The 18,673-nt window shown below is 35.2% G+C and overlaps 1 protein-coding gene across 17 annotated transcripts in view; it reads left to right on the top strand.

The window, feature by feature from the left end:
* The window catches only part of ADAM22 (ADAM metallopeptidase domain 22), a 210,618-nt gene that overhangs the window by 16,803 nt on the left and 175,142 nt on the right, over nucleotides 1-18,673 (top strand). For all 17 annotated transcript variants that reach the window (XM_039878184.1, XM_039878182.1, XM_039878178.1 and 14 more), the window contains exon 3: nucleotides 16,790-16,866. In XM_039878184.1, coding sequence (XP_039734118.1) covers nucleotides 16,790-16,866 — 77 coding nt within the window. The remainder of the gene's footprint in view (nucleotides 1-16,789; nucleotides 16,867-18,673) is intronic.

The following is an 18,673-nucleotide window of genomic DNA, read 5'->3' as shown; positions in this document are numbered from 1 at the left end:
GATTAAGAATTAGAAGACCTGGAATTAGACTGCATGGATTCAAAGCCCACCTTTGCCACCTAGCTAACTTGGCACACAATTTCTCAAATTCTGAATTTTTATACCAATAAAGTAGCAATAAGAATAGTACCTAGCTCATACGTTGTGTGAGGATTAAAGGAGATAATACACGCAAATCTTGTAGGTGAGCATTTGGCGTATAGTAAGAGATCAATAAATGTTAGCTCTTTTTTTTTTCAGCTCCATAATTATCATTTCTTGGTATAAAACTGGTGTATAGTTTTTAGTATACACAAGTCAGTATTTTCTCTGATTTCACAAGAGCTGTGATTCACATCAAATGTTCCAGGAGGTAGAACAATTTGGACTCTGGTGCCAATTCTGAGTTCTAACTTTGGTCTCACTGTATTTTTTCTAGGAATTTAGTAAATCAAGTTAGTCTTGTTCCTCCCCCGCCCCCCCATAATATTTACTCAAATATCAGGTGGGATTTTTTTTTTAATTCAATGAGTAACCATGCAGCTTTGTTACTTTGAGAGGAGAAACATCTCCATATTAGGTAAGACCTCAGTAGTCTGTGTCCTGCATGGAGCTGTTCTCAGCTGGGACGTGAGGAAAGGAAAAGAGAGCAGGTCACGAAGAGGTTAAGAGGCAGCAAGGTAAAAAGTTGGACTCATAGTTCCCAAACGAGGCTGTGTGTTGGAATCTATATTTTTAAGTGGATTAGAGGATAAGATACTCTATTTTAATAACCTGTTTTAGTTTCTTTTTTAAAAGCATGTCTTATCTGAAGAGCTTCAAAAATGCAAAAATCCGAAGGAACGGACAGTTGAGGAAGAAAGGACTTCCAGAATTTTATAGAAGGGAGCAGTTATTATAACAAAGTCCATTCCTCTTCTGTGAAAACTAAATTGCCTTGCATTTGAAATATATTTATAACAATATTGATTTTAAATACAGTTTTTTAAAACAATTTTATTGAGATATATTTCATGTACCATAAAATTTCCCCAAAGCTTATAATTCAGTGGTTTTAAACAGAGCTTTTAACAAAACTTTTAGTCATTCTTAATTCTGTTTTCCCTTCACTTTTATCATTCTATTGTTTATGTCCCATTGTTGTGATCATAAGTTCCTTTGCTCTGTTTCTTGATGAGACAACTCTGGGCCCAGCATTAGATGTAGCCTTCGGCTCAATGGAAGAGCTTCCATTTTCTTGTAGTGGATTCTCATATTTAATAAATATTTTAACACTTAATCAATCAACCATGTGTTCCTGAATCTCCAACAGTTTTCAACAAACAGTCTTTCTAAAATCTGTTATTCCAAAGTTAATTGTGTTATTTTTCTTTCTCAAGAAATAATTGGATTAGAAGAAGTCCGTATGCTTTTATTTTAGCATCATATGCTCCCTGCAGAAAGTGTTGAGGAATAAAGGAGCTCTAAATGCAGATATTATTGCTGGTGGAGTTAGTGAAGTATTTGTGTGTCTGTGTTGAGAGTCTACACAGAACATCCCATCTCCATATGGCCATGGGTCAGTTTATTCCTCATGTTTCACTCAATGAGAGAAACAGCTACACTTGTCTCTGCACCTTCTTTCTGGCCCTTATACAGTTGGGTATTTTAGTTGTGTTTGAGCTATTAATCATGCCTTTTTATAGCTCCTGTACTCTGCAGTGTGTTTTCACTAGAACTAGAGGTTCTTGATTTCTCTTTTTGTCATCTTATCTTTGAATAATGAGGGAACTGAGAAGATTGCAAATATTTAATAGACTTTGATTCTTGTTCCTTTTCTTATGGAGTTTAAACTTCTGAGTTTTGCAATTAGAATTTTTCCATTAGTTCTTTTATTTTTCAGATTGAGGCTCAATAACTGTTTGGGGTGACACTAATTGAGAGAGAGAGAGGAAGAGAGAGAAAGAGAGAAAGAGAGAGATGGAATTATTTCCTGTGATTTGATTTGTGAACTGACATTTTTAAAATTTACTTCACAAATATTTATTGAAGGTCTACTATGTGGCAAGCACTGTCCTGGGACCTTGGGATACATCAGTGAATTAAAAAAAAACAACTCTTTTCTTTCTTCATGGGTCTGATGTTCTAGCAAATAGACAAAAAAATATAATAAATGATAAATTATGTAGCTTATTAGAAGGTAGTAAGCACTATAGAAAGAAAAGAAAAATATATAGCATGGTAATGGACATTGAGGGTATGAGGAGGGTACAGGAACATAGGTCGAAATTTTTAATGGAGTGGTCCATTAGGCCTCACAGAGAAGGTGACATTGGGAAAAGCATTGCTGGAAGTGGAGAGTGAGCCAGACAGATATCTGAGGATGAATATTCCAGGACTTGAGAACAGCCAGTACAATGATCCCAAGGTTAGAGCTTGTTTATCAAGTGTGAGTAACACGGCTGCTACTACAAAAAAGATGGATGACAGAAGGTCTCACTGAAAACTATGCTGGGAGAAATATTTGGAATTATCCATATCTCTGGCAGTAGTTGCAGTTTCAGTCTTTATTCTCAAAGGATTATATTATCTCACTAAAGAAGAGAGAACAAATTTTCAGTGTGGTGGCTGAATTAGTAATTTCCCCTCCCCCCAATATAATGCATTTGGATTCTTCTTTGCAAGATAGAATTACTTCCAAGCACTTAAATGTGCTTCTTTTTTTATGTTTCGTATATACATGGCTATAGATCACTTTGTTTGCAGGATGTTTTATCCTATGTGGTGGTAGATAATTTTAGTACTAGCCTGCCATAAAGTTTACAGAATAGCAAATCGTGTCTACTATGCCTGACAGATGAGAGGCATAGTTCCAAGTCATCTTTGAACATATCTTGTTTCACAAATAAAGGAAATAGACCTAAATTGCATTAAGAGAGTTTTGTTAGCTATTTAAGAGATACAACACAATGATTCACCATTAGCATGGACTTCAAATAGGGGTTGATGAACAGTCTCGAGAGCTTATAAAATAGGCTCAACAATTTTTTTTTAAAGTGGTTTTGAGTAGATGTTTGTTTCTTCACAGGTGGGAATGAATTGCATAACTCATTGGGGTTCCCTAAATCTCAGAATTCTGTCCTCCCTCTGAGCTATGGATAATATATATTTCAAGTCATGTATCCAAGGAACTACCAAATTCACTAACAAGTGTTGGTTAATAAAATGAACACAGAAACACAGGCTAGAAGTTTTTAAGGAGAGTCAGTTAAATGCATATACTGATGATAGTGGTTATATTCTATATAACAAAGATAGTGCTGTAACTACTAGAGAACTGTCGAAAGAAAACTTTATTATGGTTATATTCTTAAGAACTATTTACCATTTTTAGATAATTACAGTTTGCAAAATAACTTTTTTCCATTTTATTGTCAGCTACTAGTTGTCAGATTTGTTTTACATTTGTAAGTGAGCATAAACTTGGTCTCAAGCAAGATCCTAAGTTTTGAGACTACAGAGGCACAGAGTTGAGAGCGGAGGGTGGTGTAGCTGTAAGATGTGGACCAAAAAGAGAGAACAAAAGAGGAATTGTCATCTGGAAGTTAAAAGAGGGAAGCAGGAACAATTCTGTGTCCTAGATGTAATACAAAATTCTGTTCATACTTGCTCAGACTTTTGCTGCTCATGTGTTATAGTAATAAATAACGTTGATGGACTTAGACTGTTCTGTACACTTTCCATGTATTCAGTCTTCTCAGCAATCCTCAGAGTTGGTACTATTGTTCCATTTACTAAATGGAGAAACTGAGGCACAGAAAGATTAAATAACTTGCCCCAAATCATTCACTTTGGGAAGGTGTGGAGGTAGAATTTGGAATATGAGATTTGGCTCTCGAATCTGGAATCTTAGCTACTGCCCTCTGCAGCTTTTCATAAGTAATTTCAGTTTTAAAACAGAGGGAAAACTCTTTAGGACAAAAGAGTTTAGTACTGGATTATATTACTGCCTAGTACAGTAGTAATATGTTTTTTCCTGACAAGAAAAATGTGTAGGCAGAGACTGTATCTTCCTGTACTTCTACGTGTGCACATGGTCGGGGTGCAGGACTTGGTGGTGTAATGGAGATGGTAGAGCACACAGGGAAGGCCAGAGAAGGACAAAGAGGACAGCTTGGTGGCAGTTTGCTGAGGATGCTGATCCTGGGAGTATTTTAGTCAGGAGTCCTTCCTTGCTAGGAGGCAGCTTCCAAGAAACTCAGGGGGGAAGTTTAGAGCAACTACCTACACACTTCTTAGATATGAATAAATTTTCGTAGAGTATCATTTAAGAAATTAATTGAAAGTGAACTCCACGTTACTTTAAAGTATTCATTTGCTTCAGAACAACAGAAGTAAAGTAACAAAATAGAAAGAATGGCTGTGCCCAGCCTTTTTCCTTTGTAAAAGAGAATAAGGATGTCTTGTAGGAATCCTTTCTTTAACCCAGCATGTCAGATGCATGGAGGCCTCATTAAACTGCTCTAATTTGCCCTCAGTGGAGGCAGCACCCAGAGAGTTTCGTTTATTTAGCTTTACCTCAAAACATATCAACAGCATAGTGACCTGGGTTATGTGTGGAATGTTGAAAACAGTTCAGTGTCCCTGCATGCATGTTCTTTTATTAAGGCTAAGAGTTTAAGCAGAGTGAGTGATGAATGGCTCCAAACTAGCCAGTGGCTCCCATGCCCCACTGTCCTGCCCAAGTAAGGCGGTGGCTCCTTGTAATTCTTTTTGCTTATCCTTTCTGTTTCTGACACAGTGGGTCAAGTTCCATCCGTCTTTGACATGAAATTGTTTCTATCAAGAGCCGAGTCATGCTAGTGAAGAAAAGAGTGAGAGTAAGGATTTTATTTCCTTTTTTATATTCAGACACAAAGTCGTAAAAATAATTAGAAATTTCCAAAGTTGTGTTTTAGCTTTTTTCTTGTATGAAGATATATTTCAGGCCTAAGAAACAGTCTACTTTTGATCTGACTTTACTTCACTAGACACCATTAGCTTGTCCCAGGTCCAGAAGATTCTTTAGTGATGATCTATGCCCTATTTCCCTCTTTTAGGGCAGTGGTTATTCCTTCTATTCAGCTTTTTGGAGTTGGACTCACCAGCACTACAAAGTTAGCTTGTTTCAAGTTGTAATTATTTTCCATATTACAGTTTGCTACAAGCTTATCCTGTTATAATGTATATACACATGCACACACACGTGCACGTGCAAGCTTTATCGAATATGCAATGGATGTAACTCGATTTGTTGAGTTTCTTTTTGTTTCTTCTAATAATAGTATCTCTTAGAATTTCTTGCTTGTAGAAATTATTTATGGTCAATGTATTTTTAAAGACATTTCACTTTAATGGGGAAAGTATTTAGTGGTAAGGATAGGTGACAAGATAGGTCTATTTATTGCAGGGCGAATAGTGACTAGTGCCAATAAATAATAGAGTTGCAAGTAAAAGTAATTTCTGGAGTTTCTTTTCTTACTCTTGTCACCAAGCAAGGGCTCGCTGCCTGAGGCACATAGAAGCCAATACAATGACCTCCGTTTTTGAGAAAAGGCCTTTTTGTGAAGTTGACAAGTAAGGAGACAGGAGGCAAGGCTCGAATCTGTCTTCTCAATTAAGGGCTTGGGGTAGAATTTAAGAGATTAGGGAAGGACGAGCTGGTATGCTAAAGCATTGATGGGACAGGTTTCAGTTGGAGGTCTTTGGAAATTGACCATTTGTGGTGAGATACCATATGGAGCTTCAGCACCAGATCTTCCTGGACAGCGACCCCATCATTTCTGAAAGGATTCTAGTGATCGAGTTCTGGTCAAGTCCCAGCTCTTTGATTCTGTAAGGAGGGGTGGTACTTTGGTCCTGGGTGTTATATGCAGTCAGATTCTTTCCTCTGTGCGTGCTTCAGCTGCATGATCTGTGGTTCTGTTATGTTGTCTCTGAAAAACAACTCAGTATCTGATTAAAAACAAGATACGACCGTTTGAGCTGTTCTTGTGTTACAGTTTTACCCAACAGAATAGTGTCATTATTTGCTACCTCTTAGATTTTTTCTAGTAATCTGTTTGAAAAATCAAACTCATTTAATTTCTTTAGATTCAGATAGTTTGAAGTCAGTATCCCAGAAAGATTATAGACCAGACAGATGTAATGCCACACATATAACAAAATTTTCTTATTGGGTAGTTGGTTTTCTTGTAAACATGCATCATGAATGGATTCTTTCAATTTTCCTATAATTTAAGGTAAGGAGTTATCTTTAGAAGCAGCCTAGAGACACCAGCTGGTAGTATGTAGAAATCTACTAGTTTAAGATTTTTTTGGGAGTAGGTTCATGCCATACTGAATTTCTGTAGTAGGTTCTTGCTATGCTATAACCTATATTTGCATTGAAAGATTCTATGGTTATGAGATATGGTTTCCTTAGAGATGGCTGGCAATCGGTTCTAGTTCTCCCTTTCTCTGACACACACACATACATATTTCCATTCCTTCCTTCTCTTCATAATTACAGTAATTAAAATAACTTGTTTATGCTTCCTACTAATCTTTATTCTAGACTTGAGAAACAAAGCAACAGCAAAAAGAAGCATTTTTGCAGGGGTCTCTGGAATTCTCTCATTTTGTGTCTCAATAAAGAAAGCTTCTGGTGGGTGATTGTCAAGTTACAAATGGAAAAACATCTTTTGAATATCCTTGATATTAGAGGCTTACTGCCTTTTTTCTTCTTCTGTTAAGCAGGAGCTTTGCTCTTGCAACATTTTACTTAGATTATTCCTTGACTATGTTCTTGGAAGACTTGGACAATTGAGGTAGTAAAGAAGGAATCTAATCTATTTAAAGATTAGTATGTATATGTGTATGTATATGTATAGTATATGTGTGAGCGGAGAGTCTTGTAGAATTATGTAGTTTTAGTCTTTAGTTCTAGGAGAGAAAAGACCTTTTACTCTATGTAAATTGGTTTACCAAAGAAAATTCTATGGAATTCTTATGTGCCATCTATTCATTATGGGATTTTATTTGGTGATATTTCTGATTTTTCTTTCCTCAAACATTTGGAGCTGAGGCTACTGGCAGTAGCCTCAACTATCAGATGCCTTTAATATTTATGTAAGGAAGATGAAATTAAGCAAGCAGACAAACAAAAATCCATTGACATAACAGTATTGGGTGAAGTAAATCTCAATGTGAAGAACTCACCAATCTTATTTTTATCCTTTGGACTTGGCCTATTTCTGATGTTGCCTCCAGAAGAGACTGTGACCCAGCTGGCAGAGACAACCCTTATTTCCAGGACTGCTTTTAAAATTATCTGATTTAGAGTTGAATGGACTGGTTATTCATTTGAGAATGTAATAGCTAAACTGCTTAGTTCTTTTCCCTCCTCTCCTGTTTTTACCTGTCTTAATTTAGCTTTCAGTTACATTATTCAACAAGATTTATATATTCTTTTGACCATAAACAAAAATTTTAAAATGTTTTCTTCATAGCATTATGTAATACTATTTTCAGCTTGCATAAAAGGAAAAACAAGATGAAGCATAGAAAGTTTTAGTAACTCCACTCTAAATCATATATCAAGCCAATAGTAGGGCTAGGAAGAGCTATAATCTTTCTCCTAAGCCTTTCTTGTGTTAAGGAAGAGTATCAGTTTCCCAGAGCTAATTCATCTCAGGGATTTTGTCTGCTGATTTCGTTGCATCTAAATGTTGGGGTTCTTTGCACTCAGATTTAATTACAGCTCAATATGACTACATATTGTATTGTCCTCAGGCTACTAAATATCTTAAAGGCTTTGACTTTCAGGATTATGTGAGTAAGCGATTTCTTGTTCAGGCCTTAAATTGAAGGCCTAGTAATGGGAGGTTAATGGCTAAGATGATGGAGAGACTGATTTATCAGAAGATAGCTAGAGCATAAATAGGTAATGAGGCTGCCTGACTTCCTGAACGGAGATGAAAAAATTGGAGCCGGTGCCAGTGTCGGCACAGTTCTCTGACTCCAGCTTGTTGGAGCTGGGGCCACTGGAGAGCAGGGCCTTTGGCCTCCAAGGAATCACAGAATCTAGGGCTTTCAGTGCTATTAGAACTGGAACCTCAATGAAGCAGATTCAGAGAATGCCTCTCAAGAGCTCATCTGATCTAAGGAAGCCATTTTTTGTGGTATATTTAGCTTTACCTAGGAGTTCCTGGGTACTGAGATCTACAAAACAAAGTCTTTGTACTGGGGTAATATATCCTAAAACAAGTCCATGTTCATATTAACTGAACATGTTTATATTATGTTTACATTAATTATACAATTTTTACATCAAATAAAGTCAATAGCAAGAACTGGAATTTGAATTAGAGAGCAAGTTCACCTGGAGGAGAATTCCATGGAACTTGGTTGCACATTAGACTTACATGGGTAGCTCTTTAAAAAATACCATGGGAATTCCAATCTATTGCTTCTTCTCTTACTATATTTAGAAAAAAAAGTATGTTAAGAGTCTGCTGTGTGTGAGGCAGTGTGGTTAAGTGCTTGTGGAGATGTTTCTGGAAACATGTAGGCCCTCACTTAATTTATCTGGGGAGAAACCCGGATGGAATTCCTTTTCCCTCAGTTTTTGGCTTTCTTTTTTTGTCCTCTTTCCTTAAAAACAAAACAAAACAAAACAACTCTTTTATTTGGTTGAACATAGCCACAAAATTCAGGCAGTAAATTGTCAAAAAGCATAAACTTTACTTGCAAGAGATATTCAGTAAGTAGACCATCAGTTTTCAGAGTTAAATATACTTTGTCATAAATTGTGAAAGTAAGGGAAGAGAGCTATTGTTTTTTGAACATCTATGATCTCTCAAGGGCCTTTATATCCATTTCCTATTATTTTTAGGGTTAAGAGTACATTTCTTACATTGGTTTAGAATAGTGGTTCTCAACCTTTGGCCACCCTCAGAATAACATGAGTAGCTCTTTAAAAACTATTGATGCTCAGGGTCCACTTCAGACTCAATGAATCAGAATCTTTGAGTTTGGAGCCCAAGCACTGGTATTTATTTATAAGCTTCCCGAGCAAGGTTAATGTGCAGCTAGGATTGAGAACCACTGGTTTAGAAGTTCTTCGGCATCTGTAGTTCTAGTCTGCTTTCCAAAAATAGATGCTTCACATTTTCTGCCTCAGGAATACGGCATTTCATACAATTCCCTGACCATGCTGAGCCGTTTCCCATTTCTGTGCCTTTGTTGGTCCTTTTGCCTGAGCGCTTTTCTTTGCATTGTTGTCTGAGGAGCACTTCCTCAACCTCTGAAACATTACGGTCAGAGGGCTGCTGTCGTATCTTGTACATATACCTATTATTGGACTTCTAAATATTCTGTGATGATTTGTTCAGTAGCTCCCCTTTTTGACTGTGAGTTTCCTGATGCAGGGACCATGTCTAACTCTTCTTTGTATTCCTAGGGCCTGGTATATTTCCCCTGAGGTATGATCAGCATTCCACAAAGGTTGAATGAACTGTAACTTACACTTTTGTTATCATAATAAACCTACAAAGTGTATATTATTTTTGCTCTTTTAGAAGACTTTCAGTTCAGAGACATTAAACAATTTGCCCTAGTTCCATTAATAAATGGAAGACCTAGAATTCAAATCTAGCTCTCTCTGACTTTAAAGACTGTACTTTTTGTTTTGTTTTGTTTTATTTTTGTTTTAAAACATCCTGCTGCCAGACAGTGGTTCTTGTAATACTAAATGCAGAAGGTTGGATTTTAAGAACAGTTTGGTTAAAGATAATGTAAATTAATGCAATATATGTTATAGCTTATGAAAACTTTTGGCATGATTGAGTTGGCCAGGTGGAAAGGGGAGAGGAATTTAACATAAAGTCATAGACATATGAATAAAAAACACTATTTTTTACATAATATATGTGAATTTATATGTTAGAACTATTAGGTGGAATCCTCTGTTAACAAATGTCATTGTAAGACAGTTCTGCTTCACCAGATTAGTTCCATATCTTAAATAGCCAAGGGAAAACTATCTTGTTGATGTGGCCTCAACAAATTCTAGAATGAGGAATCTTAATGTTAATAGACATGTAGTTTCAGTCTCAGTGAGCTCTTTTGTCAGGAGTGCGCATAAAGCAGTGGACCAGTTACAGTGAGGTTATGGTGATTTTTTAATTGGCCTTTTCTGATGTGGAAAAGAAGGGATTATATATATATATATATATATTATATATATATTACATATATATAATATATATGTAATATATATATTATATATATGTAATATATATATTATATATATATTTTATATATATATATATATGTAATATATATATAAATGATTTGGTATTTTGTTTTTTATTGGAGTCGAATTATCAGACACCAGAAATTACACTTGTATTTTTTTCAAAACTAAGTTGGAACAATCAAATGGCAAAGGAATATTTAGGATGCAGAATAACTAAAGATTCTGTTACATGCATTAAAGACTTTTAATAATGTTCATTACTTTCACAATTATCGTGTTGCACAATACCATTTGACTGGCAATATTCCCACCCTTTGGTATTCAATTGCTTCTATTCAGATTGGGCTTAATTAAAAACCAACATACCTTGCCTTTCTCCTCGTGTCAAATTTCTGATTCTAACATGAAAGTTTTAATGTCAACTTTGCTTTAAAAACATGGTTATGAATAAGGAAGTCTTGAAAAGTTCATTTGTATTTGCTCCTTGGGATATGTAGGTTGGCCGTGGTTCATTGGTTCTAGGAGATGTTAGGAGAAAAAGATGGGCTGCCAAGAAGTAAAATGCATAAGGAGCAGGAGGGTTATATTAACTTCACCTTTAAATTTCAGCTATTGCCCATGAATAATAAACAGACCTCAATCTGGGGATTATATTAGGTTCTTCTGGTCCTAAAATTCTATGATTCACTTTTGAAATTTGAAATTAAAATTATCCTTATGTAATCATTGATTTATTATGTTTTCTTGCCATCTGGAGAGTTATTTTATATTTTTGCACTTTTCTCCCTCAGTCTTTTGTTTCATAGCTTCTATAAATGTCAGCCTCACTGCTTGTCTCAGTCCTAAAAACACACACATACGCACACACACTTTACCATACCTATGTCATATTTTTCCTTTAAAAGTTGTTTTTCTTGTATATATTAAACCATAATTCCTAATTTCTAAGGTTGTAATCAGATCAGCCATAGAACTTGTACTCTGTCAAATATGGTAACATTATTGACTTTTCTGATGAAAACGGAGTGCTAAAAATTGTTTTTCATCATTTGATTTTCTTTCTATATTCTCTAAAAGTGTATTTTCATGACTCTAAAAATGCTTTTATTATAATAATTACCCATTAGAACCCAGTAAAACTTGCAAACTCCTCTGAGCTAAAGAATGAAAGCAAGGAAGAAGCGTGATGGAAAAAGCTTGCCAGGAGGTGAAACACCTGCTCTGCTTCCGAATAGAGTGACCTTGGAAACGATATTTGCCCACATTGACCTCAGTGTTCTTGTTTGTAAAATAAGGATATTGTATTATATGAGCTCTAAGGGTTGTCGCAGTATTATTCTATGATATTAAAGTGTTTGATTAATGTTTTTTTAAAATCACACATCATTTATATATAGTAATTTGAAAGAATGTATTTCTGCAAAATTTGATTTTGCAGGTAGCTCTGACAGCCATTACTAGCTTTTAATCTTCTGGGTAAAGTTAATAAATATTAGAATTTTTTTGGCAATATATGTTAAGGGAACCCCTGTCCTGTCACCCCCGTCCTGTCACCACCCCCCACCCCCAAAAAAGAAAAGAAAATCCTGGTATTAGTTCTTTCTTAACAAGTTTTCCTTTTCCTTCGAATTAAAAAGTCAAAGTCTAAGATTAACTTTCTGAAAACCATCCTGGCTTACTTCAATGCTGTTGAATAACAAGCTGAATTGTTAATATAGCATGAATTCAGTGTGATTCTACTTAGTTAATTTTTTTCTGCAAGATAATCTAAAGAAGTAAACATATTTCTTTTCTTTGGCCTATTTGTTTAATTAGACATTAGGGGAAGGTATGTTCCTGAATGGTAGAGGACCACATAAAATGTGAGGAAACTATGGCAATGTTTGATTTTAGTGATTGCCACTGCAAATTTGATTTGGCTAGGAAGTACTATATTTGATCCTCGTGCCCTCATGGGAATCCATTCTAATGCTGTGAGTGCCTTGGTTATAATCAAGCCGTGGAGGAAAGTGACATTGAACACTAGTGAGATAAGCTCTTTATTGGGGTTGCTTTTTTAAATGTTCAAGAACATTGCCAGTAATGCTGTATTAGTTTCCCATTGCTGCTGTAACACATTACCACAAATTTAATGTCATAAAACAATAAAAAATAATTTTCTTACAGTTCTAGATATCAGAATCTCAGAATGGGTCTTAAAGGCTAAAACAAAGATGTTGCCAGGGCTGTGCTCCTTCTGGAATATTTGTTCCTTGCTTTTTCTAGTCTAAAAGTTTACAGCATGCCTTGGCATGTAGCCTTTTCTCACCTCATTCTAATCTGTATTTCCATCATTTCATCTTCTCTGACTCTGACCCTTGTAAGACTCTGATTTTCTAAGGACCCTTGTGATCAGATTGGGCCCACCTGGATAATCCAGGATAATCTCATCTCAAGGTCCTTAACTTAATCACATCTGCAGAGTTCTTTTGCCAAATAAGGCAGCTTGTTCGTAGGTTCTAGGGATTAGAGTGTGGGCATCTATGAAGGTCATTATTTTGTCTGCCACAGACCCCTTCTAGTCACTCAGGTTGTCACTGAGATATCATCTTCTCAGAGAGGCTTCCAGGACCACCTAGAATTCCATTTACCCTGGTCACCTGTTTACCATCTTATTAAATCTGAGAATAGTATATTTGTTTTTTAAATTTATTTTTTTATTTAGTTGTTCATTTTTTGTCATTTTATTTGTCATTTTCTGTCTCCCCATATTAGATGATAAACACTAGAGCAGAAACAGTCTTCTCCACTACCTTGTCCATCAAATCAAAATAGTTCCCAGCACTTGGTAGACTCTCAGAAGATGTTGAATGAATCAATCTGTATACAGTCTAAGGAAGCCTTCCTTACATTAAAACTATATTAATACAATTCTATTCCAATCAATAATGCAAACTTTTTTTTTTTTTTTACTAAATTACAGTTAAACATGCTATAAATAGATTTTCTTTTGAATTTAAGTAATGGTTTTCTCCTTAGGGCATGGGTGAGATCAATAAAATAAAATACCAGTTGTAAAATGAAGCTGCAGGAAAAAGAAAATATAAGCAATTAGACAAATTAATGCAAATAGTAAATATCTTCTTAAAAAGAATGGTAATGTTATCTTGATCCAAGCTGTAATCATGATGCCATGATGAATAAGAGATGATCTCTGCCCTGTTCACCACAATAAATGCGGAGAAAGAATGGAGGAGAGAGAGATTCATTTTAATTGAGACATCAATTCTAGTAAGCAGAGCTTACTAGAGCTTTCCTTAGGCTGTTTCCAAAACAGAGTAGTTAGCACTTCAGGAAACTCAAAGAGCTTTTAGACAAAAGGAAAGACATTATCCATTGACATGGCATTTAGAACAACTCTGATGGAAGGACTGCATTTTATAAGCAGGTAATTTATAGCTGTTCAGTTGTTGTTCGTTTATGTGTCCAAGTGATTGATAAAACAAACCCTCAAATGAGTAAGTCAGGAAATACTTATTGAGTGCGTGATGCTGGTCAGTGCTGAGGCCCTGATAGCAAACTGAATGGTACTGAGGAGGAGGAGGAGGAAAGGAGATTGGAAGGGGTTGAGAAGACTTTGTGGAAGAGGAGTATTTGGACTGAATTGTGTACTCTCCAAAATTTGTATGTTGAAGCCCTAACCTCTAATGTGACTGTGTTTGGAGATAGGGCCTTTGAAAAAGTAATTAGGGTTAAATGAGGTCAAGATGTGGACAGACCTTAATCCAAAATGACTAATGTCCTTACTGGAAAAGAGAGACAGATAGACAGAGAGGGATAGATAGATAGATAGATAGATAGATAGATAGATAGATAGATAGATAGAGATATGCAAGGGATGTGCATGAATAGAGAAAAGGTCTGTGAGGACACATGGGAAGGTGGCTGTCTGTAAGCCAAGGAGAGAGGCCTCAGGAGAAACCAAATCTGCCAATACCTTGATCTTGGACTTCCGGCCTCCAGAACTGTGGGAAAGTAAATTTCTGTTGTGTAAGCCACCTAGTTTGTAGTACTTTGTTATGGCAGACTGGCAGACTATTAACAAGGAGCAACTTGATCTAAGTCTTGAAGGAGAGATAGGGCCATTTCTGGAAAATGGCATTGACGAAGATCACTGCACAAGGGCCTGGTTCTGAAAAGCACTCAGCAGAAGTGGTGAACAAAAGCCAAAGAAAAAGTTGGAACACATATAGCTTGTTGTATTAAAGAGCAGAAGAGAGAGCTGAGTGTGAATCAAGTGTGAGTCCTTGGGGATTTGAGTGCCATTATGTCTGGAGTAGGGGAAGTGATTGTGGAGGCTCTTGCTATGCAGGGAAAGTTTGTATTTGAAACAGTAGAAAATCTAGGGCTTACATTTGAGAATTTGGTGAGAAATCTATTTTAGAAAGATAAGGGAGAATATAATCTGTGCCAGATGTGGAGATGAAAGGTAAGGTGTGGTTCCAAGAACTATCATAAAAATGCAAATCAGAACCACAATGAGCTACCATCTTACAGCTGTTAGAATGGCTGTCATCAACAAGACAAATAATAACAAGTATTTGAGAGGTCATGGGGAAAAAAAGACCCTCATACACTCCTGGTGGGAATGTAAATTGGTACAGTTTCTATGGAAAACAGTATGGAGGTTCCTCAAAAAACTAAGAATAGAATTACCTTATGACCTAATAATCCCTCTTCTGGGTATCTACCCCAAATACTTGAAAACATTTATCTGCAAAGGTATATGCACTCTGATATTCGTAGCAGCATTGTTCATAGTGGCCAAGACAAGGAAACAACCAGAGTGTCCATCAATAGATGATTGGATAAAGAAGATGTGATATGTATATACAATGGAATATTACTCAGCCATAGGAAAAGATGAGATACTACCATTTGTGACAACACGGATGAATCTTTAGATTATCATGCTAAGTGAAATAAGTCAGAAAAAGTTGAGAACCATATGATTTTACTCATATGTGAGATGTAAAACTAAAAGTAACAAACAGACATGACAAACAAATAGTGACTCATGGATGTGGATAGTGAATTAGTAGTTACCAGCGGGTTGGAGGGAAGGTTGGGGGAGGTAGATAGAGATAAAGGGGGTGAAATATTTGGTGGCAGAAGGAAATTTAACTTTGAGTGGTAAATACAATGCAATATACATATGACAATATTGAATTGTACACTTGAAACCTATTCAATTTTATTAACCAATATCACCCCCAAAATTTAATAAAAATAAAATTAAATGTGAAAAAAAAGAAGGCAGAATTTGGTGATAGCCAGGATGTTATTGGAAAGAGTGAAGGTTGAATGGTTAATGAGGTTAATGAGACTGAGAGATGGCTCTTTATCCTTAGGATTTCATGAAGATTGGAATGTTTGCAGCTGAGGTACTGCATTCTCCCACCCTCACTGCTTTTAAGTACTTAAAAACAGAGGGGTTATCCTTTCCTTCAAAAAAGCTTTATTATTATTAGTTAAGTGCTCTCCTTTCACCTGATACCATAAGTTTACTGTGTGTGAAAATCCCAGGGATGGTTCAGGTGCCCTTTATGTTCAACAGAATCCCAGGATGTGCACTGGTTCTCAGGGAGCAGCACCATCTGCCTCACATGCTACATAAATAGAGTTGCTCAGATGGTTTTTATCTCTAAAATAGTGTTTGCTTTTTTTTTCCTTGCTGTAGGAATTATACATGTTTATTTTAGAAAGTTTGGATACTATAGAAACAAAAACAAAAAATTCAAATAATTCATAGTATTGCTTAGATATAGCTATTGTTAATATTTGGGAAGTCAAACAGAATGAATAACTTTGCTTCCTCCTTTTTTTCAGTTAATGCATGTGATTATTCAATATGTTAATATTATGTTATTGGTAACACTACATTTTTGTAGTTTAGAGTCTCTTGTGATTTTCTCTGCGAGTTTCAAGAATAGCATGGGAAATAGTGATGTTTTTTCCCAAGAAAATGTTGATTGGTGAATTTGCAATAGATGGGCAGAGGTTCACTTATGCTCTTAGGAAGATGTAGAAACCTCTATGAAATGTTTGATAAATTAGAACAGAAATATTTTTAAAGTATATCTTTAAGACAGGATGAAAAGGTGTTTTTTTTTTTTTTGATCACATTCATCATATTATTTTACTCTTGAATTGAACATATTTTGTTCTATTTCTTTTTAATGTACAAAACTTAATTTTAAAGGAGCCAGCCATGTAATATAAAATAAAGTGAATGAAGTGCAGTTTTCTTGGAAATCAAATGTTTAGCCACTTGAGATAAGCCAGGAAGGTAGGGCACTTGCCCTCCTTGATTGGGTGGTGTTTGATTTCAAATTGGTGAATGCTTGTCTTCTAAGAAGCTGCAGATTTTACTTTGTTTTCATTCAATTTCCATTTTGAACTGTTTTCTAATTTATGATATATTGTAAACCTTTTTCGAGTGATCGTAAGAAATGCTTATCATCTGATTGCTGTGGCTGAATAATAAATACCTCTTATCTTTTTGTATTGCAGTTGACTCATGTGGATCAGGCAAGCTTCCAGGTTGATGTCTTTGGAACATCTTTTATTCTCGATGTCGTGCTAAACCAGTAAGTCTTTGTCCGATACACATTGAATCTACTTTCTTATCCTTCTGTAAAATTTTGTTTTCTTACTATATTTTACTTCATCTTCCTATATCAATCAAATACCACATTTAAAACTATTATATCTCTTGATATAATATCTATTATATCTATTGTAAGTTACAAAATCTGGCAAATAACAATAAATAGATATCCATTTGAAATTGAAAAGCTGCAACAAATATAAGAATCTAAAATGGAGGGCAAGACTTACTCCAGTATTTTTCATAAGAATGTATGTGACTTAAGTTCCTATGAATTACAATAAATTGTGAAAATAATACTTTGGGTTTTGAAACATCTTTCTTAACAGCAGAAAAGAGAAAGTTACCCTTTTGCTCAATGATTCAGAAAACTGGCTACATGATGTGTGATTCTTAATAATGCCATTAGATACTTTGATAATACTATATTAAAGAATACAGTATTCCTTAAATACTGTATTTAAGGAATAATCCCAGTACTCTATGAGGATTAGGGTACTGGGATTATTCTTTAAATACAGTATAATTTTGGAAATTGTCATTTGTCTACCTAGAATTTTAGGTTTGAAATAACAGAATTTTAGGTTTGGAAATGGCTTTTGATGAATCACTGGATTTAATCTCTTCCCTTTGGGTAAATATAGTGTCTGTAAGTCTTACCGCACATCTAGTTGTTCACTTTTTTAAAAAAGCATTTGTACCCCATTTCCTATAGGCAAGTGGGAAGAGATCAGGCTCTGCCATTCATGTTTCTGAGCTGAGCAGCACTGGCATATGGCTTTGCTGAAATCAGCTATGCAAGAGCTCAGTAAGAAAAATTTGAGGCCAGAAAGACAAGAAATGAAGACTTAGAGTGAGAACTAGAACCTAAGGTGTCTACACCGGGGAACTAGGTAGATGGAAGACTATGAGTTAATAACAAAAGAATGCAAGAGGCAAGATTTAGAGCTGTGTTGTCTGGATTAGTAGCCACTAGCCTCTTGTGGCCATTTAAATTAATTCACTTAAATAAAATTTAAGATTCTGTTTTTCAGTTGCATTAGCTACATTTCTAATGCTCCATAGCCATGTGTGGCTAGTGGTTATCTTATTAGATAGCGCAGAACATTTCCAGCCTTGCAGAAAGTTCTGTTAGACAGTGTTGGTTTAGAGATTTCTTTTGGGGAACAGGCACATGTGTACTGTTAGATTACTGAGCTAGGTCTGTCAGGATTCAGGAGCAAAATTCACTTCTTTCTTTTAGATTTAGTCCATGTTCAATGGGTTAATTTAATAATTAATTTTACTAGTATTCTAATTTTAATGGAATTTATTTATAAATTTGTGATAATACCATTTTTGGTACATAAATATTTAAGTCATGTATTAGTTTATTTTTTTAGTTCTCTGTTTTATACGGACATTTTGTAAGTAGTTCTCCCCTCTCCCCACATTTTTGTAGTTCACAAACAATTTAAATACTGAAAAGCATTGTGTTAGATGGAAATTTACTGTTTGGATGATCCAATAATAGGAGTTCTTCTCTGATTATGTATTTTTTAAACGTGTAACATAAATTATATTTCTACTATGCTCATTAAAATGCAGTTTATTTCTTTTAAAAATAATGGCTTAGAACATATATAATTAAAGATTTATATCACACTTTATTTTTTTAACTTAATTTCATAGGGCATGAGTAATATTGTGTTAATGTGATCTGTATCTTATATTCCTGTTTATGTAAATACCCTAAAATTTACAGGTTTAAATGACTCATTTCAGTTTTTCATCAATTCCAATATTAT

Source organism: Pteropus medius, unplaced genomic scaffold, assembly GCF_902729225.1.
Source record: "Pteropus medius unplaced genomic scaffold, Ma_sr-lr_union100, whole genome shotgun sequence".
In the NCBI taxonomy this organism is placed as follows: domain Eukaryota; kingdom Metazoa; phylum Chordata; class Mammalia; order Chiroptera; family Pteropodidae; genus Pteropus; species Pteropus medius.
This window is presented reverse-complemented; position numbering and strand designations above follow the sequence as displayed.